This window comes from Episyrphus balteatus, chromosome 3, assembly GCF_945859705.1.
Source record: "Episyrphus balteatus chromosome 3, idEpiBalt1.1, whole genome shotgun sequence".
NCBI lineage: Eukaryota > Metazoa > Arthropoda > Insecta > Diptera > Syrphidae > Episyrphus > Episyrphus balteatus.
Window position 1 is genome coordinate 107,872,699 of NC_079136.1, and position 23,989 is coordinate 107,896,687.

Genomic DNA, 23,989 nt, shown 5'->3' on the forward strand with positions numbered 1-23,989 from the left:
AGCTGCGGTATCAATATATGCTTCACCTCTCAGTCCATTAATATTAACATCTACAGTAGGCACATTTCTGCCTATAACAGTTGACTCGATGAGTCAAGCATTGCTTGGCTGTTTGCATTTTTGTTACTGCATGTTGGACAGTTTGTTCTGTGTAGGTTTCTTGGCCTCATTTTGATTGTTTGCGGCTTTTTTAAAGCATTGTTCAGCGGAATGTCCTTGCTTTCTGCAAAAGGTGCATCTTACTTTTTTAAATTCCTCGACAGGTTTCCCTGGAGGGCGGCTTTCTCTGAGAACGATTTCGGCTTCTCGAGCTTCCTTTAAAAGTTCTTGAAATGTGTTGACTGAGGTTCTTGGAACCTTTTCTCTGATACTCAAAAGAAGCTGACCATAAATCATATTAATCATGATCTGTTCGGATATCTCATCTTTTAGCTGCGAAAACAGTACTCTCTTTTTACAAATAAATTCGTCAGTTGATTGGTTTGGCTTTTGTTTATCCTCGAAAATTTCTACATAAACTCGCCAGGAAGGTTTTGGTGGAGCAAACGATGAGCGAAGTAACTTTAATGCATCTTCAAACGATTTTGCTTCGTTTTTTACTCCTTGCCACCAGTTTGAAGCGAAACCTTCCAACAAGAGTGGGAATCCTACCAGAGCATTTTTATCCGAAACGTTTTCAGAATCTTTGTACACACTTATTGTGGCAATGAAGTCTTCTAGCTTGGAGGTATTTCTTTCACCATTATAACGAGCGGTGCATCGGCTAAAGGTACCTTGGAGTTCTTTAACGCCTATGGCAGCTACCAAGCGGGTAAGTTGGTCTTCGGATAGAGCGATCGAGGCTGATTGGTCGTCTGGCATATTTGTAAATTGTAGGTTTGACTGTAGGGGTTCTTTAAATGTGTTTTCGTTTATAATTGTAGTCTCTGTTTCACTCTCTGGGGATTCGAATTCAGACGTATACTCAATATCGGAGATATAGTTGGAGGAGTCTGATGACGAAGAACTTCTTTCAATATATTGAACCTTCGGTTTTTCAGATAACCGGTGACTTTTTCTCATACCGTGATGAGAAAAAAAAAAAAATTGCGCAGCACCTTTCTTGTGCGATTATTGTTTGTATATCAAAATATGTAAACACGATACCTAGTGTAAAATAGAATTGATAAAAAATTCTTTTGCTTACTTAAGCGGGTTCGACTGTAATATTGTCGTTAATTTTGATTATCTTTTGATTCGTCGATTAGTACAAAAAAAAAAAAAAATTTGTACGCAGTTAATCAGGTTTGACTGTATTTTTCGGGTTGTACTGTACCGTCCGAAAAAATCTCAGCTTTTCCTTTATATATGGAGAAAAAAATTTTTTTTTTTTTGTTATCCACTTAAGCGGGTTTTACTTTGATAGGACTTAACTGGGTCCTACTGTACTGTCCACCGACTGACAGTCTGACATACGTAGCTCCACGTTGGGCGCCAATTGAAGCGTGGGTGTTATGCTTGGGGGTGTGTGGGTGCAAATGCGTAAATGCGTGAATGTGCGTGTGTGAGAATGCAGTGGATGTGCGTGAATGTGAATGCAGTGGATGTGCGTGAGTAAAAACCTGTTTTGTACTGGCGACGATAACAGAGCCAGGCAACCGTCAGAGACATTTAGCCTGTCTACAGTCTTATGTGACGAAGATTATATATAGAGGTGAAGAGCCAGGCGACCAAAGAATTGTTCAGCCTGTCTACTTATGTAGCAACGATGATTAGCGAAAGCTAAAATACCCAAATTCTATCAAAATAAAAAAACAATAGTAACTCCAACGAAAAGTTGTATGTTTACCATTAAGCTTTATTAGACAGAATGCGACTTCTACTGATTTGCTGCGGCCTTTTATACTGTACAAGGCGGCAGCACATTACAATGGTTATGTTTTATAAAATGTGTTGTTTTTGTGTTTCTGTTTTTCTTTTGTTAGCACTTTTAAATTTACATGGTTTGTCAAAATGTGTTTGTTAAAATTAATGAATTATATAAACAAAAAAAAAAATGATTAAAGAATTTAAGTACTTAATTTTAAATGTATACATGTTTAAATGTTTTTTATATTATTTATGTTGTTAATGTTGATGTGTTTTAAGGATGACTGTTACACAAGTTAATAAAAATAAATATTTTATTTATATTAACTTACTTTTTGGGAGTTCACAGTTCAAATAGTAACTATACTCCGTCCAACAAAAATTGTCAGTACGGGTAAGATAGGACGTTTGTATCTCACTCTGTATCATGTTTAACTCATAAGTCTATCAGAACAAAAAGTTCACACAGCGAACCCGCATTATGCATAAAAATGTTTAAAGTTTGATCGAAAAAGTACCAGCGTTACCCCTTTGTGGGGAGGATTTCACAGTAACAAATTTTTAAAAGAAAGAAAAATAGATTTATCTTTTTCCACACCACCAAGATGTAAAAGTAACTTTTTGCAACTTAGGTACTTATTCAAGAAACATCCCGATGCGACACGCCCGCCAAATAATTTTCCCTGAAAGTTCATTACGGCGCACGTTAAAATGTTAACATTATTGTTTTTCAAATAAACGAAAAACAGAAAGCCACCAACCACACGACAACACTTGTGTCTTTTTTTCGTTTTAAAAGCTTGAAAAAAGCATTAATCTTAAAAGCTCTTTCACAAAAACAATAGAAAAATGGAATTTTCTTTGAGGAGTATTTTAAATGGAGGAGTATGGAAAGTTAAAAATTTGATTTTTTTATTATTTACATAATAATGCTTACAAATTGTGCTAAATACAAAATTAATTTTAATAAAAGATTTAGAGCCGAATTCACAATCGTTACTCAAGTTGAGATTTTTCTCATCTTAAGCATTCCCTCAAGTAATGTCATTATTCGCAGCAACAATAGAGAGATCCACTTGAGAAAGGTAAAATCTGGACTTGAGGAAAAAATGTTTTCAAACCAGCTGTCATCTGAAAATAAATATTTTGTTTTTAATAATTATTCTTCGATTTATTGGTTTTGTTTATATTGCGATAGACGATATTTAATATTAAAAAAATGGGTTGGTGATGAATGACCAAAACCCATAATCCCAAAGAGAAAATCCCCAAAGCCAAAATCCCCAAGACAGACCTGGGTATAGACAAAATCTCCAGGAAAAAATCTAAAAAAAAAAAAAATCTCCGAGCGAAAATCCCAAAATTTCAGATGCGCAAGTTGTGTATCAAGCAATCAAATAGCGCACGAGGTACAAAGGTACCCATTCCCATGGCCACACCACAGTTGGTACATATCCAGATACCAATGCCCCAGACTAAACAATAACAACCTAATTAAGAAATCGTAGACTAAACAAAGGATAAGCAAAACAGCATCTCCTTTCAACATAAACTTAATCCAATATAATTTAAACACAAATACAAAGACAATCAATTCGGCACCGTAGGTTAAGTTATGAAATGTATATTAGTTTTAAGTCAGTTCTAATCTTACAGATCGCTTTGATCTCATTCCTAAAATTAAAAGTTGTGTTTGCGTTTTCATTTTTCCTCCACGTTAGGAGAAGATAAATTTATATTTTTTTAAGATCCCGGAGGATCTCGAACTTAACTGGCGCAGTCGGTAGGATACCCAGCATCCGCTCGAATACAAATAATATAGGTTAAAACAAATCCGATCTAATAAAAGTGAAACAAATGTTTTGATCTTAAATTGAGTAAATTGGGGTTGTGTGACCTTATAAATAAGGGAAAGTCATATAAACACACTCTTAAAACGCCTACTGAGACTGGTAGGTTTGACCCAAAAACTCTGATCACATAATATAAATCACACATGACCAACAGCAACATGACCAACAGCAGCAACAACAGCAACAAGACCAACAGCAACAACAGCAAGAACAACTACCTGATATCAAACCTGTTTCAATTGTTCTACCAGAAATGGAAATTGTAAAAATAATTCAAAGAGTTAAACCGTTTAATGCAGAAGGACCAAGAGACGTGGCATCCTCATATATGACATAGATATTAACTTACAATATCTATATATGTAGTCAGAGGACTAATACAGGGAAGAGCTCAACAACCAATTCGAATGCTAGGACCATATGCAACATGGACATCAATTAAAGAGAAACACTTATCAAAAACTTTGGACCCCAGGAAAGTTACATCAATATATATCAAAAAGCCGTAAGTTTACGAAATTATTATTTAGAAACATATTATTTTAAGTTGTGTGAATTAATGGATAGAATTAATATTAAGCATAATTTTGAATTGGTTAAATGTAATCAATTTTCACCCGAAAATGTTAGGGGTATGTTTTTTCGAATTTTCTGCTCTCAATTAAATACAAATCAGGAAAGTTTCGTACTTAGTCGAAACATAAATTGCATGCAAAAAGCATACGAACTATTAAACAATTATAGAAAGTCGAATCCACAGTTTTTCAGGTACAACAACAGTAACCGAACAGATCAAAACATCCTTTCCAAAAGAATTTAACGCACCTAAAAACAATAAAATGATGTGGAAAATTTTAAATTTTTCCGGAAAAAGTTTCAAGGCCATAATAGGACAGAATATTCTGTACCCTTTAAATGCCATCTTCAATCTAGGGCAGGGATGGCGAACCAATGGCACGCGTGCCATTGGTGGCACGCCATAAAATATTTCCGGCACGCCACCAATTAAGTAATTCAATTGGCATTTGAGCGACGTTCAACGATTTTCCCAGTAAAATTTTTCTTGAGATTGAAAAACTGTAAAAATCTCTTTTTCTCAGAAGAAGATACTCATACTCACGTTCTGAAGAACGGATTGAATTTACATGAAAAACCAGACGAAGTAAAATTAACTGAACAGTTTTTTATCGGTTAGGTAATTAGGTTTGACAAACTTAACATGTCTAAATTTTACTGGCAGGAAATTGAAATGTAGCTGAACGAATTTGTCCGATATCGACTCAAAAATTAGTCGAAACGAGGAAAGAGTTGGAATCAATCAAAGTAGAGAGGGTCGAGGTCAATACGACGAACAATTCCAAACTAATGGAAACATGAAATTGGAAAAGTTGGAGATCTTGATAATATTTTTACCTACTTACGCCTGTGAGTCATAATTTGTCTAAATGAATAACATTAAAGATTCGCTTAGAAGTATATTGTCAGATGATTCCAACTTTATCTTTCAGTTCAGCCTGCATTTTGCTTAAAGTGACGAAACGTAGCCCTGATATAAACAACTTGGCATCGAGTTCACAACAAGAGAACTCATACTACAATATTTCTTTAACTTTTTATTTTTTGTTTCTTTGCTTTATTTTGTTGAGGAGGTACATCTAAAAATTGAAAAGTGAAAAATTTCAAATTCATTCTTTTCAAACTCAGTTTTTCCGAACGTAAAATTTGAAACAATGATGCAGAAAGCTTATTTTTTGGTTCCAAAAACAATTTTTGTAGTGTTTTTCATAAATAAATAGCGCTATAAAGAAATAATAATTTTGTAAATCTCCCACTTTTTGCAAAAAATGGCCATTTAGTTATACCTTTAATCTGAAATTTTGTTTTTTTTTTTATTTAAACGAATTACAATAATAATCTGTTAGTTTAAAATTAATTATTTTTGCTTCTAGTGGTCACAAAAAAAAACTTGATCAAAACTGTATGGCACGCCGAAGGCACCTCAAATAAATATTTTTTTTTAAATGGCACGAGGCTCTAAAAAGGTTCGCCATCCCTGATCTAGGGGAAGGTTCGATTAAAATTTTTAAAGAAACACTCTTAGTTAAACTATGCCTGTCCACAGGAAATCAATTGTTTCGAAGAACTTAAAGAAACAAATAATTTAGATTGCTTATACAAAGATACAAAGAAGAAAACGATTCCCTCAGAAAAGTTTTAAAACACAATAGTGACTTATTCTATAGAGAAGGCACTGATTTAAGTTGCACTATAAACACAACACATATTATAACCACTACAGACGATAGACCCATATTTTCAAAAATTTATCGCTTCCCAAAAATACACGAAGAAGAGGTGGAAAGACAAGTTCAGGATATGCTGAAACAAGGCATCATACAAAAGTCAAATTCCCCTTACAATGCACCTGTTTGGGTAGTACCCAAAAAGCAAGACAATTCGAGAGTTAATAAATGGGGAATAGTTGTAGACTATCGCAAATTAAACGAAAAGACTCACGAGGACAAGTTCCCTCTTCCAAACATCGAGTCAATTTTCGATAAACTCGGTAAAGCCCAGTGTTTTACAACACTAGACCTGGCTAAAGGTTTTCACCAAATTATGGTCGATAAAAAAGACCAACATAAAACTGCCTTCAGCACCCCTCAAGGTCATTACGAGTTTGTAAGAATGCCGTTCGGTTTAAAAAATGCCCCGGCTACATTCCAAAGAATGATGAACGAAATCCTTGGAGAATATATTAACAAAATATGCGTCGTGTACCTTGACGACATTTTAATATTTGCAACTTCCTTACAAGAAATGGGAGTAAATATAAAACTTATTTTTAAAGAACTAAGAAAGAGCAACCTTAAAATACAAATTGATAAATGCAAATTCTTTTCTAAAAACACTGAATATTTAGGTCACATTTTGACGGATAAAGGTATAAAACCAAATCCAAACAAAATAGCAGCCATAGAAAAACTACGTCCACCAAAAACTGTAAAAAAAAATAAAACCGTTCTTAGGAATAACCGGTTATTATAGAAAATTCATCGAGAATTATTCTAAAATTGCCATTCCATTAACAGAATGTTTGAAAAAAGGAAGAAGGATCAATGAAAAAGATCCAGCTTTTCTTAAAGCCTTCGAAGAGTTAAAATCCTTGATTACCAGTCATCCGATATTAAGATATCCTGACTTCAAGAAAACATTTACTCTAACAACTGATGCCTCACATAAAGCCATAGGTGCTGTACTGTCGCAAGATAATCACCCCATTTCTTTCGCATCTAGGACCCTCAATGAACATGAGATTAACTATGCAACAATTGAAAAGGAACTGTTATCTATAGTATGGGCAACTAAGTACTTCCCACCTTATCTTTATGGAGTGAAGTTCAACATAAAAACGGATCATAGACCATTAGTTTGGTTAAGTAATCTTAAAGATCCTGATTCACGAACGATAAGATGGAAAACAAGATTGAATGAATATAATCATAATATAGAATACGTTAAAGGTAAAGAAAATAAAGTGGCAGATTTTCTGTCGAGAATTAATGTTAACAAAAATGAAATATATATTAACGAAATTAATAATGATGAGAAAAGGAACAAACTTATAAGAAAGTACATAGTAAGAAAAAGATCTTCATTACAGATGAAGAAATAAATAACAGTGAAATGATTAAAATATTAAAAGAATACTTACCTGATAAAGGAGTATTAGGAATTTATTCAGAATTAGAAGATAACTTATTTGAATTATTTAAAAGTAAAATGTTTACAAATTTTACAACGTCACATTATAAGTTAATAAAATGTGCCTTATTAGCAGAAGATTTACTTAACAAAACCCAATGCTTTGAAAAGATAAAACAAATTCATGAGGAGACTAACCATAGAGGCATCCATGAAAACTTCACAGAACTAAAATTAAAATATTATTTCAATAAACTTCAAGAAGTAATAACAGAATATATTAATAATTGCGAAGTCTGTAACTTAGCAAAATATGATATGAAACCCCTAAACCAAAATTTAAACATACGGTAACGCCAAACAATAAAAACGAAATAATTCATTTAGACATATTTCACACTGAAAAGAAATATTATTTTACAGTAATTGATAAATTTTCAAAACATTTATACGTCAAAGAAACTGCAGAAAAAGGCTCAACTACCTTAGTTGAAATGATAAAAGAATACATTCAAAATTTTGATAGACCCAAATTAATTGTGGCAGATAACGAATTCAATACAGCTAATGTAATAGAATTTATAGAGCAAGAAAATCTATCAATTCATTTTTATTCTCCAAATAGCCATACAGGTAATGCTGACATGAGTAGATGTCATTCTTCTCTCCTTGAACACATAAGAATACTTAATATCACGGAACCGAATCTTGAAATCACAGAAAAGATTCTTAAAGCAGCTACGTATTATAACAATACAATACATTCAACCATAGGTAAGAAACCAATAGAAGTACAATTTGGAAATTTAGATATTAATGAAATTTTAAAATTATTATAATCAAAGAAAAATCAATGCTTAGATTATCATAATAAAAACAGAGAAACAAATAAAAAATACCCCTACGATAAAGCTTATATTAAAAATTATGGTCAAGTAAGACATAAAGAAAAACCAAAATTTAGAAAAGTAGATATTAAACCAGACGATGAAGGAAATATTAGACATAATAAAGGCAACAGAAAATTAAAAGTCCATCCTACACGGATTAAAAGACAGAAAAAGTATTTTAAAGGACCAAATAAAGATAAACCCACAAATCAACAAAACCAAAATCAATAAAATTCTTTTATTACAGATTTTCAATCAACTCAACAGAAAAACAATCTTTATAATTGTAACATTGTTAACTATGAGTCAAATAACAAGCATAAATGCTGATATCCAAATAGAAAACATAGAAGATGAAGGAATCATCCTAATAAAAGATGGAGACATACCAATAATAAGTGATTATTATCGAATTTATCACAGAATTAATTTACAAGAATATTTAGACACTATTTATAACTTAACTTTATATATACACCAAAACGCAAATATTATCAAGGGGCACGGTAGTGCCCAGCCAAGTTCTCTAGCAACTTTGGCACTACACCCTTATTTACAGGAAACAACTCAGGCCATTTTCGACCCCCTCTAACTTCCACACCAAAGATGCCAGAAATTTCAAACTCGCTACATTTGTTGAACTCGCCGAACCCAAATTCCTCACAAAAAGTACTGAGATGTAAAAGTTTACCAAGTTCTAAAGTTTGGGTTCAAATTCGTATCAATAAAATTTTGATTGTTCTCTTGACAATTTTTCTTTTAATTACCGATTTTTAAAGTTATTTCAAAAATTGCCAAGTAAACAATCAAAATTTTATTGATACGAATTTGAACCCAAACTTTAGAACTTGGTAAATTTTTACATCTCAGTACTTTTTGTGCCAGCATAATTTCAACATAGGAGAACTTGGCTCTTTTTTTAACAGTAATGTTTTTGTTGTGATTTCATTACTTTTTGCAAGGTATGGCTGTAGAATTGAAAATCTCTATATTTGATGAAAATTCAGTGAAAATGGGCGGTTGCCACGCCCCCTGGCTGAAATTCTCAAACCTTAAATTTTTTCCTTTGTATAATCTACCAGCTCTACCATTCTACCAAATTTCAAGATTCTACGATAATCAGAAGTGCTCTATAATATTTGATGAAAATTCAGCGAAAATGGGCGCTTGCCACGCCCCCTGGCTGAAATTCTCAAATTTTAAACTTTTTCCTTTGTATAATCTACCAGCTCTACCATTCTACCAAATTTCAAGATTCTACTACAATCAAAAGTGCTCTATAATATTTTATGAAAATTCAGCGGAAATGGGCGGTTGCCACGCCCCCTGGCTAAAATTCTCAAACTTTAAATTTTTTCCTTTGTATAAACTACTAGCTCTACCATTCTACTGAATTTCAAGATTCTACGATAATCAGAAGTGCTCTAAAGTATTTGATGAAAATTCAGCGGAAATGGGCGGATGCCACGCCCCCTGAATTGAAAATCTCAAATTTTCGATTTTTTCCTTTGTATACACCACAAGTCCTACCTTCGTGTAAAATTTCAAGTTTCTACGATATCGGGAAGTTCTCCATAATTTTGATGATCTGTCAGTGAGTCAGTGAATCAGTGAGTCAGTGAGTCAGTTACGGTTTTTGCGATTTTTGAAGCCCTATATCTCAGAAACTACTCATCGTAGGAGGCTGAAATTTTGTGAGGTGTTTGGTTTTGACCAGCTCAACAAATGTAGCGAGTTTGAAATTTCTAGCATCTTTGGTGTGGAAGTTAGAGGGGGGTCGAAAATGGCCTGAGTTGTTTCCTGTAAATAAGGGTGTAGTGCCAAAGTTGCTAGAGAACTTGGCTGGGCACTACCGTGCCCCTTGATATGGAAAGTGACTCAAAAAAATGTGTTTGAAAAATTTACGTAAACAAAAATCAAACTCATCCCGTGATTTTTATCATGACACCATTAAACCTTAAATCAAAGAGTATCTGTACCATCCTTATGCCTTAAATTAAGAACCTTACAAATTATAATCATTTATAAAATACTTTTCTAATTTTTCAAACCGTTTCTTTGTTTTTCTATTTTTTTTTCAGGTTCTTGAAGCTTTTTTCGCCAACGAATGTGTTTGCATTGGTACTGAAATAAATCTCCCAGAAAATGCTCAAGCTCGTAAGGATCTTACCGAACTATGTAAAATCGTAAACGAAGATAATGTATCCTTGGTTGCCAGACATGTGCCTTCAAATAAAATTGCAGGGGTTTCATTTAACAAACTTCAAGTAAGAAAAAAAAAATCAAATTATATTTGTATTTTGGCGGGTGAGCGAGGCTCATTTGCGTTTTCAAATATAAGCATTTCTTTTGTTGTGCTTCGTTGAAAACGAATTTTTCAAACTTTTTACTCTCTTTTGAACGATGTTTACGTTTTACTTCATAGAGGAGGTAATATAGTACAGGTAAAATAGTACATAAAATCAAGAAATACAAAAAAATTGTTACACTCATGAAACATGGCAAAAAGTTTGCTTTTGGGATAAGAACTGGGAAATTTCTCGTCTTTCGCTTCTAGAAATTTCCTTTCCAAGAGGTGGCGCTGTATACTTCCCCTCCAGTGGCGATATTCAGCATTCAAAAGGGAGGTTCATGTTTCTGACAGGTGCGTTCAGGTGTCTACCTTCGCAGTAGTAGGTAGTGGGTTCAGATATGTATTTATCTTCAAAGTGGTTCAGTAATTCATCGTCACATTGCCCCTCTTTTAGAATTTATCGCCCCGAACAACTCCATCGCTTCTTTCACCATTATAACGATTTAAACGTTCACAATGAACTACTTTTAGTTTGCCTCTTACCCCTCTCTGTATACGGTAAACCACGTCGTTGATTCTGGTTGTTACTGAGTAAGGGCCTTCCCAGTTTTGTTGTAGCTTCGGTGATAGTCCCTTTTGTCGATGGGAATTGTAAAACCACAAAAGTTCTAGTTCTTGAAACCCTGTTGATGACACTCGGGCGTCATATCATGTTCTCAGCCTGTTACTAGATGCTTTTGCATTTGTCCATGTCCGTTTGTGAATGTCAACCGGTGTTGCATTCACGTTATCTTCATACTCATATAATTTCATGTGGCTTGTTTGGAACACATCCGAATTTTATCTCACTTGGCAGACGTATTGTTTAGCCAAATAGGACTTCCGATGGAGTATTTTCAGTGGAATTATGTATGGCACTCCTATATGCCATCAAAAATAATGGAATATGAAATATGTAATTAAAGGTGGCCGGCTACTGGAGACGGCCGGAATTAGGGAACTCTATACTGTACATTTCGTAGAAAACGGAGAATATTTTGTTCGAATCGGTTACGAGAATAGGGCTGTTAGTACCTACAGGTAAAATATGCAATTAAAAAAAAAATGGTACCAATTACAAATTTTACTGTCTCTTCAAAAAAAAACACCCTTTCACCTAATTTTTTCTTATGAAAACTCTTTATTCTTGCTTTCTATTCCAAATTCAATGTTTTCACCAAATTTCATTAGGGTGACCCATCATTTTTGTTTTCACTCAAAGAAACACCCTTTTAAATATGATATTTTTATAGACACTTTAGATTCTTGTTTCTTATCTTAAAAGCAACCTAATTGCTGAATTTCAATAGGGTAGCACTAATATTACACTAGTTGCTGAATTTCAATAGGGTAGCACTAATATTACACTAGTATTACACACTTTTTCAAATACATATATCCGAATTTTCTCTACACCTAAAAAAAACACCCTTACAGATGAAAAAAAATATAGTTTTACTTTATTCGTAATTCCCCTGGAAAAGACAACATTTTTAATAAATTTCGTAAGGGTAACTTTTATACCATTGATTTTATCGGACTTATTGCGAGTTTTCCCTATTTCCCAAAAAAAAAACACCCTTTAACCTTAAATATTCTTATAGACTACATAGATTCTTGTTTTCTGTTATAAATCAAACATTTGTAGGTACCAATTTTCATTGGTGTAGTAATTTTTTCCCAGTTTTTGTGGTACTAATTCCGAATTTCATCACATCTTTAAAAAAAAACACCCTTTCACTCAGGATAATTTTGTACCCTTTATAGATTCTTAATTCTTATACCAAACAAAACTTTTTCACCAAGTTTTAAAAATTAATTAAATTTAAGTCATCTGTTATGATACCTTTCTCACACATAACTCAACCCATCAAAAAAAACACCATTTCTTCAAAAATATTTTTAAGAACTTTTTTAATTCTTTTGTCCCTGCTTTATCTAAAACCTTCATCCCCAATTTTATCAGTGAAGCATGTTTTTCACATGGGTTTCGGTTATATTTTACCTGTTGAAGTCAAAAAACAAGCACCTAGTTTTTAATCGGCAATAATTTTTTTTATAGCACTCTTATTGACTTTATTTTTATGTCATTAGATTCAGCTTTCAGCATCAAAAAATACTTTGAAAACATGTGCCATATGATGATATTCGACAAACAATTTTTTTCAGTATATTTTTGACGTTCACCCCCTCCCTCTTGTCTGCGAAAAAACACCCAACTTTTTTTTATAGACATTTTTTGTCCTTGGTTATTATCCCAAAAGCAAACTTTTTGGCAAGTTTCATGAGTGTAACAATTTTTTTTTATTTCTTGATTTTATGGATGTAGGTACTATTTTGCCTGTAGTATGTGTGTTAATCAATTTATGGAACTGATTTACAAAGCATTATCTATACAAAATCTCAAAAAAAAAAATGATTCTCTTGGATGTAATTAAAGTGTTTGCTTACTTTGTTTCATAGAGGAGATATATCTATATTAGCCCAGTCGAATTAAACATTTCAAATGGAAAAAATTAGATCGTGCAATTTTTTTTCATAGGATGGAAGAGGGGATCACTGAGAGCTTAAAACCAGTTTTTCGGGAAAATCGATCTTGTGCTTAAGTCGCCATCTTGGATTAAAGGTAAACCACGTTTTAGTGAATAACTCGGCCATTTTTGATTTTTGACAAAAATTATATATATAAAACTTGTCGAAAATTTAATTTTCTATATGACCCATATTTTTCGAGTTAATTTGAAAAAACTATACCCCACTCAGCTTAAACTTTATACCCGCTTTGATTATAGATTTTAAGATCAACGCAATATGGGAGTGTTTTTATATGTTTTTGGTGATGATAAATCTAGCTGCAATGTTAGTTTTTGCAAATTCCTGAAATTTTATAAACAAAAGGAACTATCTCAAAATCGGTAAGGGTCGTTTTAAACAAAATTAGTAAATATTATAATTGATGTCTAGCAAGACAATTAAATCTTTGAATTTTTCAAATCGGTTCATTAATGATATGACCAATTGTTTATAACTCACTCTCTCGTTTAAGCTTTTATTATACACAATTGGTCATATCTCAGGCATTAATGAACCGATTTGAATTTGGAATTTGCAAAAACTAACATTGCAGCTAGATTTATCATCACCAAAAACATGTAAAAACACTCCCATATTGCGTTGATCTTAAAATCTATAATCAAAGCGGGTATAAAGTTTAAGCTGAGTGGGGTATAGTTTTTTTCAAATTAACTCGAATATTATGGGTCATATAGAAAAATTTATTAAGATAAAAGTTATAGAAAATAAAAATTTCGACAGGTTTTATATATATAATTTCTGTCAAAAATCAAAAATGGCCGAGTTATTCACTAAAACGTGGTTTACCTTTAATCCAAGATGGTGGCTTAAGCACAAGGTCGATTTTCCCGAAAAACTGGTTTAAGCTCTCAGTGATCCCCTCTACCATCCTATGAAAAAATTGCACGATCTAATTTTTTCCATTTCAGCTTAATTTTTTGTACATCCCGACTGGTTGGGAGCTTAATCGAACACTTTGTTCTCTTTCAGTCTTAAAATTATCATTCTGATTATTATTCTGATTGTAATTTTTATTAAAATTCCTATTTTGATCAAATTGTAAACCTTTGCATTCGCTGTGGAGTTACTTGTCAAAGATGTTGCTGCATTTAACATGTAAATTGTTTAGCCCCGACTGCGTTTTTATTGATAATGTCCAGTTCAGCCGGGTTGTAATAAATCGCTGGCTGAGAACTATAATGTTCTATGTTTTATGGAAAACCCTGCAGACATACAGCATTATAGTTCTCAGCCAGCGAAATGTTTTTGTTGAGACACCTTTTTTATTTATAATTTTAGTTCATTGACGAGACAGTGGAAGTTCCATTTTTTGTTGAGTTCCGAGACAACAGCTGTGCATCGGAAAACGCCAAAGCTCTAATGTCATACATGATAGAGATGGATGAAGAAATCGATCCATTTGAACTGTTCAAAATCGATTGTCTCTTGGAGTTAATGTTTCTTGTTGTCCTGCCAGAGTTCGGAAGGAAAGGCCTAGGAAGTGCTCTTACCAAACACTCAATAGATCTAGCTCGGGAGCTCAACCAGAATATTGGTGTGAATAAGATTGCCAAACATCTACAAAACAAAAGACCAAAGGCTGTAACTGCACTATTTACTTCTAATTTTTCGCAAAAATGTGGTAAAGCCAATAATTTTCAAGTCCTTAATCGTGTTCCGTACAAGAGATTTATTTTTGATGGGAAACCATTTAGTCATCGCATTGGTCCAATGCACCCTGATAGCGCACAAGTTGCATTACTTTTATAAGACATATGTATACAAAAATTAACACTTCTTTTTCGGCTATGGCCGACGATGGAGATCAAATCATTTTAATAAAGAAAGGTCACGAAATAAGGAAGAATTTAAAACAATTTATATAGGTTTCTTTCTAGAGCTCTAATTTTTGAAATATTTTATTTTTAATCAGTTTTATCACGAATTCTATTCGTATCAGAAATTTTCTACGATACGCGGAATCCGTTCGTAGAGACGATATAGTATTTGGGGTCAGTAAGCCTATAAATCACATTCGTTTCTTTCTAGGAGCTCTATTTTATTAATTATTTTAGTTTTTTCACATTTTGGGGGTAGTTTCGTACTTATTTTAAAGTTATGCTTATGGGTTCACTAAGCCTAAAAATTAGATTTGGGCACTTTAGTTAATTTGAGTGATCGATCAAATCACGCTACTGAACTAGTTCTGAACTAGTTAATTTTAGTTCAATTTATTTTAATCACTCCGTTTTTGTTAGAATTAAAAAAACAAAATTACTATGTTCAAACTGTATACAAATTTATGTTAAATTTAAGTATTCTACATATAAAACAACCATAAAGTTAAAAACAATAGATACAAATTTTATAAGTTTTTGGTGAACGGGCTTCAGGTCAAATGAAACAAACAGTTTCTTTTTGTCACATTTTTCATTCTCGGGTTTGGTAGTAACCGTGGGCGAAGGCAGTCGCAGCTCTTAGAGCTAGTAAAAGTTTAACGTAAAGTTATATTATCCGGACGAGTTACTTATGGGTCTGTGGGATTGCCCCAACCCATTCGTATGTCCAGCAAACACGTGTGACTTATAAGTCAACACCAGCAATAGATAATTAGCCACAGCTAATTAATTCAAATAGTGGGGGAGATCCGGACGAGTCACTTACGGGTCTGCGGGATGCCCCAACCCGTTCGTGTGTCCTGCAAAGAACGTGCGACTATGAAGTCGACATAAATCAACAACAGCAACAGCAATTAACCACAGCTAATAATAATACAAAAAGTGACTAGGATGGATATTTACATCGCCATAAACCATCAAGAAACCTAGTATGTACAAAAAGCTAAACTGTGCTAACAGTACAACATAACACACCACAACAGTAAATAGCGGCATTTCATCGAACGCTATATATATCCATACAAGTAAGCGGTATGAATCATAACGGCGCATCGAAACACCTGATGCTGTACCTGAAACCAATATACACAAACCAACGTCGTTGCAACGTAAAGAATCTTCTTCAATGACAAGTGTCTTATCAGTGTAAATCATTTTGTTTTGTTTTAAAGAAAAATCAAAAATAATATGCATGCATTCAATGTAACTTCCATTTATGTTTTTTTCATTTGCCTATCAATATATAAATATTATTTTGTCTAAATGATACATGAAAAAAAAATCTGTTTGTGTGCAATAATCGTAAATGTATGCCTATCTAATATACATGAAATTATAAATCGTATAGAGCGTTCTCGCTCTAAAAGTCTATTAAATTTGTCTCGTCACATTTTACAAGAAAAAGTAATGTACAGAGCTCTCGCTCTTATATACAATAAAAAGAATATTTATATATATCTGTAAATCTTTAACCATAGGCATTTTAGTATAGTTTTTTTTTATTATTTAGTTTTAAGTTTTTGTATATATGTAAATTTATAACGTTGCAACCATAAGCCAACAATGTAACAGATAACGACAAAACGTCACAGCAAAAGCATACACAACCCTCTGTCATGAGCAAGAGTAGGTAAAACATTTTACTGACAGCCATGAGGCAAACATTGTATTTTATTGCAAACTAATAGAAAGAGCAGGCCATACATTATAGCCGCCAGTTTAACTAATAAAAGTTGAGAAAGAATTGTTATTTTAGACTAAGACAGCAAATGTAACCTAAAAGACTCAATAAAAAAAATTCAATTCAAATTCAAATTTCTTTTTGTCACAACGTTTCGTCCATGTATATTAGGGTGGGTCAAAAAAATCGATATTCATTTTTTTGATTTTGTACTCCGAAAAATCGATTGCTAGACACCTCTTGAATGAACATACCAATTATGAAATCTTTATATTAATGGGAAGGTCCTCGGGCTCGCAATTTTCCAATTTTACATCAAGCTTCTACTTAAAAAGAATCATTTTTGTATTAATTGACATTTCAGCAAATTTTACATATTCTTGTAGGGAATTGAACGCTCCACACAGATAAATTTTCCCAAAAACATGGCCAACATTATTTTTTGTGTTTATTCAATTTATAATTGCATTATTATATCAAAATAAGATAATTTTCATAAAATTCACCATTTTTAAGTAAATTTACACGAAAATTCATAAAAAAGAAGCAAAAAATGAAAAAAGCCGTTTTTTTACAATACGCCATAGGGTTTCTTTCATTTGACATTTGATAATACAATATTTATACATTCAATAGATTAAAAAAAAACAGTTGAACAGTCGTTATTATAAAAAATAAATAATGTAGGCATTAGAGTGACCGCAACTCCCATAGAAAAAAATTTTTGTCGAATTTTTTTTCGGGGGAACCCCATAAAATGTTTCGCCTTTGCAGATTTTTATATAGTCAAAATTTCAGCTCGATTGGATAACTCTAAATGGTGCCGACACTCGCTCAAAGTATCAAAAATCTCTGTTTTTTCACTGTTTTTCGAAGAAAATTAGCTCTACCTCCCAAACAAATCGGGATATTTTCACTTTTTATATATTAAATTAAAGGTAGTGTTGTTACACATAATTCAAATGCTAAATTTGTTTAGTTTTACTAAAAACGAAAAATATTGTCATCAATTTAAATTTTCAGTACTTACCTCAAAAAGAGCTGAAGTGCAAACTCGATTTAAAATTAAACTTTTTTTTACTGTTTTATTCTGCGGATTGGGATAGAATGGATGTTTCTCTATCTCTGGGCCCTCGGGTAGCAAAAGTATGAGGTATAGTCGTGGGGTGAAAGAGCTATTAACAATGAAACTTTCTATGTTATTGGATCGATGTAAGGCATCTGATAGAAATGCTTCTCGCATAATTATAGCTACAATAGAAGCACTAGGGCAAAATCCAATTGACTTTTCAAAATCTAACTTACATTCAACAAGAAAAAACTTTTGCTTGGTTTAATGCCCCAAGAGCTTATCTGGCTCCTGAACAAGATCTTGATCTTTTGCATAATTGCGTTGAATACCGCAAGATAGAAAAAGATATTTCAGAGAAGGCTCTTGCTAAATTCTCAAACCATTTATGGTATTTGAGTTCAGAGCTGGCAGGTCTGGCGTTCTTTGACCTAACTTTACGAGATGGCGAAAAATTAGAAACGGCCAACATAATTTTGAAAACCAGTGAAACGGAAACCAACAGAATAGTAAATCCAAAGCTACATACACATGAAGATGAACAATTTGTCACAGCAGGGTTAAAAAATATTGTGAACAAAGAAACATTGAACATTTTCAGCCGATTGAAATAGACACAAGTTTTCTCAAAGAACCTCCAAATCTTTGGCCCGAAAACCCGCATTTTAAAGAAGGCTTTAAAAAAGTGCAATAACTTAAAGTCGTAAATGACATGACAGAAAGAGGAGTCAAATTAATAACAGATTTTAATAACCTTTTAACTAAAGATGAGGAACAAAAACAATATGTACTTCAAGGTTCAAGTAGTCAGTGAGTGCCGAAAATTGTATCCTGATGCTTCCAAAACTACTTTGTAAATCTCTTGATTAAATTTTTTTAGTATTTACTTCATTAATTATGTATAAGAAATGTAACACGATGTTATTTTTTTTGTTTTTTAGGCCTTTTAGGCCGTGTGTGAATTGCGTAAAATAGTTAACATAGTGTAAAATTTTTGACACTATTGAGGTGAATAAAAAAATTTCAGCTGTTAAAAATTTATTGGGCTCTGGGACCTGGTTAAATTTGAGTTAAATTTTTTTTTGCAGATGGTTTTGTTTTTTTTTTTTTTATTAAAAAGGAGTTTCATAGCAGAAAAGAGGCAGAGAAAAATATTAAACAATAAGCCATACAGCTGAAATTTTTTTGTTCACCTCAATAGTGTCAAAAATTTTACACGTTGTTAACTATTTAACGCAATTCACACACAGCCTTAGAATTCTGTTAAATGTTTCGTTTTTTTAAATAAAACAGTTTAAAAAAAGTTTCATTTTAAATCGAGTTTGCACTTCAGCTCTTTTTGAGGTAAGTATACTGAAAATTTAAATTGATGACAAAATTTTTGTTTTTTAGTAAAACTAAACAAATTTAGCATCTGAATTATGTGTAGCAACACTACCCTTAATTTAATATATAAAAAGTGAAAATAACCCGATCTGTTTGGGAGCTAGAGCTAATTTTCTTCGAAAAACAGTGAAAAAACAGAGATTTTTGATACTTTGAGCGAGTGTCGGCACCATTTAGAGTTATCCAATCGAGCTGAAATTTTGGCTATCTAAAAATCTGCAAAGGCGGAACATTTTATGGGGTTCCCCCGACCAAATTTCGAAAATCGATTTCTTGCGGTCACTCTAATATATACAATGTTGTTGATGACAGCCATCAAATGAAAATAAAATGGAGGCATGCACTCATCGAAAATCTTAAAGTAACTAGAGCCCTCTATAAAAGCTTCATGGAACTAACAGCACAAGCACTCCATATATATATGTATATTAGGTGTGTTTTTTATTACCACCGGTCTTAACTGGACAAAAAAAACGTCTCGGGGCTTAACCTGAAATCTTGGCAGCACTGTATATTGAATGTTCCGAAAACAGCAGACACAACAAAAATTTAGAGTTGTCATATTTTTCGCTTTAGTCATTTTCTTGTATTTTTCATGTATGTTTTACAAAGAGATACAAAAATGTATGCTAGCAAAACTATTTTAATACATTTTGTCCTTCCAAACGTGAGTTTTCACGTTTTTTAACAAATTCTAAACAATTTATGAAAAAATTAGTTTGGTAGCACAGATTTAAAACTCTTCAAAAAGTTAAGCCCAGAGAATTCTCCGGGCTAAACAACTAAGCCCAAGGGGCTAAGGTGTTGTTGTATTTAACATGTAAATTGCTTAGCCCAGACTGCGTTTTTTTTGTCCAGTTAAGACCGGTTGTAATAAAAAACACACCTATTATATCCTTTAAGACCATGGTATAAAAAGAGAAGGTATGATCCATAAACAAAAAATACCAAGACTGAAAAACTTTAGTACGTCTTACCCCCCAAAACCCTTTTGTGTACAATGTTGTCTGTCAATATATGTGAAAGCCACCACGTTGGTAAATGACGTTAACACGCACACATTTATAGGTTCACGACATTCACCACACATCCAACACGAACACAACGATAGGTTCACGACATTCGACACACCTCGCAGCTTGTAGGCAAACGTCAGTTGACCGCCGAGTTTCCCTTCTTGGTATTTTTTGTTTATGGTATGATCATTAGAAAAAACTCCCCTTCAAGCAAACAGGTCCGACCTCGGTCCGAATCCGCTCCGCCTGAGGCGGAGCTGAGTCCGACTTCGGATCAGAAACTGGTCCGAAGGCGGCTCAAATTAGTATGGAAATTATAATCACCGCGAAGTCGATTGGATATGTATTGGTGTGGTGAAAATCTCCATTCCGAGAAAACGGAGCCGAAGGCGGACCTGAGTCGGAGCAGCGAAAACCTACCAGAAAGAGGAATAAGAAAGGGATGATATTTCGCATTTGCGACCAAAAAAAGAACAAGATTTATTTTTTTTTTCACTGAAACTGTTTTATTTTTTATTTTATTTTGGCAAACGAAATTTTCACAATAAATACAATATAAAATACAATACATTTTTATAAAATACAATTCATTTTATTTCATTTGATGCTGCTGCTGTTGTTGGTGTTTTTTTAGATACCCAATCGCATGTTTCACCTTCTAGATTTTTCTTCATCATTAGAGATTACATCTACAACACAAGAAGAAACAACATTTTAACCCAAACACTTTGAGCGATATATAAAACATACCTTTTTTGTTTTCCATATTGTTTATAATTTAATAAAATTGTTTATAATTAATAAACTAACATTATACAAACAACGACACGAGACACGACGCGACCAAACACTTCAACAAAAAATAACAAAATGCCCTTCAAGCAAACAAGTCCGACGTCGGTCCGAATCCGCTCCGCCTGAGGCGGAGCTGAGTCCGACTTCGGATCAGAAACTGGTCCGAAGGCGGCTCAAATTAGTATGGAAATTATTATCACCGCGAAGTCGATTGCATATGTATTGGCGTGGTGAAAACCTCCATTCCGAGAAAACGGAGCCGAAGTCGGACTCGAGGCGGATCAGCGAAAACCTACCAGAAAGAGGAACAAAAAAGGGATGACGTTTCTCATTTGCGACCAAAAAAAGAACAAGATTTTTTTTTTTTTTTTCACTGAAACTGGTTTTTTTTATTTAATTTTGGCAAACGAAATTTTCACAATATATACAATATAAAATATAATACATTTTTTTCATTTTATTTTATTTGTTGTTGCTGCTGTTGTTGGTGTTTCTTTAGATGCCCAATCGCATGTTTCACCTTCTGCCTTTTTCTTCATCATTAGAGATTACATCTTCAACACAAACAGAAACACATCACTTTAATCCAAACACTTTGAGCGATATATTTATACAACATTCCTTTTTTTGTTTCCATATTGTTAATAGTTTGATAATAATTGTTTATAATTATACTCATATTTTATTAACAACGACACGAGACACGACGCGACTAAACACTTCAACAAAAAATAACAAAATGACGCTTTTGCTCTTGTTGGCTATGTCTGTCTACTTTTTTTTCCTTTTCTCAGTTTTCACCACGATTCTCTTAGACTTTGTGTTCATACACAAAAAGTTGCAAGTGTGTGAGTGCAACCCCGCTTTTCTCGGTCGGAGGTCGGACTGTCTTTTCTGGACTCCGTTTTCTTGCTTGAAGGGTCGGTATCGAGAACTGTCAAAACTTGAAAATGGCTACTAAAGGTTTTGACAGCTGCCCATTGAAATTGTTGTAAACAAATTTGTCTTGGAAATTGTTGTTGCTTTTGACTTTGCGAAATTAAACGTCAAAAACTTATTACCCCATTTTGTAAGATAGCGGCTCTAATGATCATACCTTGTCTTTTTATACCATGTTCCTGTACTTCTTATTCTTAGGCCGTGTGTGAATTGCGTTAAATAGTTAACGCCGTGTAAAATTTTTGACACTATTGGGGTGAAGAAGCGGATTCGGACCGAGGTTGGACTTGTTTGCTTGAAGGGACGTCTTACCCAAAAACCGTTCGTTTACACTACCCTTCAAGCAAACAAGTCCGACCTCGGTCCGAATCCGCTCCACCTCAGGCGGAGCTGAGTCCGACTTCGGCTCAAAAACGGGTCCGAAGGCAGCTCAAATTAGTATGGAAATTATAATCACCGCGAAGCCGATTGCATATGTATAAGTGTGGTGAAAATCTCCACTCCAAGAAAATGGAGCCGAAGTCGTACCCGAGTCGGAGCTGCGAAAACAAAAACAAATATGACGCATTTGCGACCAAAAAAAGAACAATATATATTATTTTTTTTGTTGAATTTTTTTTATTTTGACAAACAAACTTTTATTTTAATCAGAATAAATACAATATAAAACTTTAAATACAATAAGTCTTTTAATTCATTTGTTGTTGCTGCTGGTTGTTGGTGTTGTGCAGAATTCTTTCATTTCGCTAATGATGTCGTCTCACGCCAAAATATTTTTTTTTCATTTTTCGTACTTCCACTTCTTGGTTGCACATTGAAAATCGCGACTTGCAAACACAATATTTTCATATTTCATTTTTAATAGTAAATTTTAAATATTTTTGTATTATTATTTAATATATTTTAAAAACAATTAACTATACAAGACACGACACGAGACACTTCACAAATGGAATAACAAAATGACTTTGTTTTTTTTGCCCTTGTCTTTAATACGTTCTTTTTTCCTTTACACTCTTTTTCACCACGCTTCTCCTTCGACTTTGTGTTCATGCACAAAAAGTTGCAAGTGTGTGAGTGCAACCCCGTTTTTCTCGGTCGGAGTGTCTTTTCTGAACTACGTTTTCTTGCTTGAAGGGTAGTTTACCGTGAATATAGCTGTGTTCACTGACACTGTGCTGGACTGTTCTGGCAGAAAAGTACAGCTTTTTGCTGTTCATTGAGTTTTTTTCTAAGGCTCAGAAACTGGTCCGAAGGCGGCTCAAATTAGTATGGAAATTATAATCACCGCGAAGTCGATTGCATATGTATTAGTGTGGTGAAAATCTCCATTCCGAGAAAACGGAGCCGAAGTCAGAACGAATGACGTCCGGCATTTTGACATCGATCGATACTCGAGTATCGAATATGTTTGACATTTCTAGCAAAACAAAAAACTCTGTTTATCTCTGTTCACTGAAAATGTTTTTTTTTTTAATTTTAATGTTTTTTTTAGCAAAAGAAATTACAATAAATACAATATTAAATCACATATTAAATAAAATAAATCTTTTTATTTGTTGTTGCTGCTGTTGTTTGTGCACTTTTGGATGTCCAGTATTCCCTCCACTTAGTGAATACACGGTGGATTCCTTTGTTGATATCTCCTACTAATTCGTTATTCTCTAGAAAGATATTGATTAAACAATGATCATGAGATATATTAATGTTATTAAATACATGCCGTCGATTCCCAGTCATTCGCATCACATCCGGGTGCATTGGTGCACAGTACACATAATAAGGTAATATATACCGAAAAATGTCAAAATTTGTTTGTCAAAAAATGGGCACCAATCTGTCAGGCCGGCCTTTAATTTTTATATTTCAATCGCAGTAAACAGGAAATTTGTTTTTGTTTTGATTTATAAAATGTCATTTGAAAAAATTATAAATTGAAAAATAACAAATTTTCTGCGTGTTTCGTCTCGGAAAAAGATAAATAAATGTTAAAAAATTAGTTG

The 23,989-nt window shown here is 33.2% G+C and overlaps 1 protein-coding gene and 1 long non-coding RNA gene across 2 annotated transcripts in view; one reads left to right on the forward strand and one right to left on the reverse strand.

Moving 5' to 3' along the window:
- LOC129914504 (uncharacterized) overlaps positions 1-14,979 on the forward strand; it is a 30,184-nt gene extending 15,205 nt beyond the window's left edge. The window contains exons 3-4 of the mRNA XM_055993801.1: positions 10,378-10,563; positions 14,502-14,979. Coding sequence (XP_055849776.1) covers positions 10,378-10,563; positions 14,502-14,972 — 657 coding nt within the window. The 3' untranslated portion in view covers positions 14,973-14,979. The remainder of the gene's footprint in view (positions 1-10,377; positions 10,564-14,501) is intronic.
- Positions 14,980-23,437: 8,458 nt separating this feature from the next.
- Positions 23,438-23,755, reverse strand: LOC129914512 (uncharacterized). Its single transcript, XR_008772191.1, has 2 exons — positions 23,706-23,755; positions 23,438-23,650 (listed from the first exon to the last, which is right to left on the reverse strand). It is a non-coding gene; the product is annotated as an uncharacterized LOC129914512 (long non-coding RNA).
- Between the last annotated feature and the right edge of the window lie 234 nt (positions 23,756-23,989).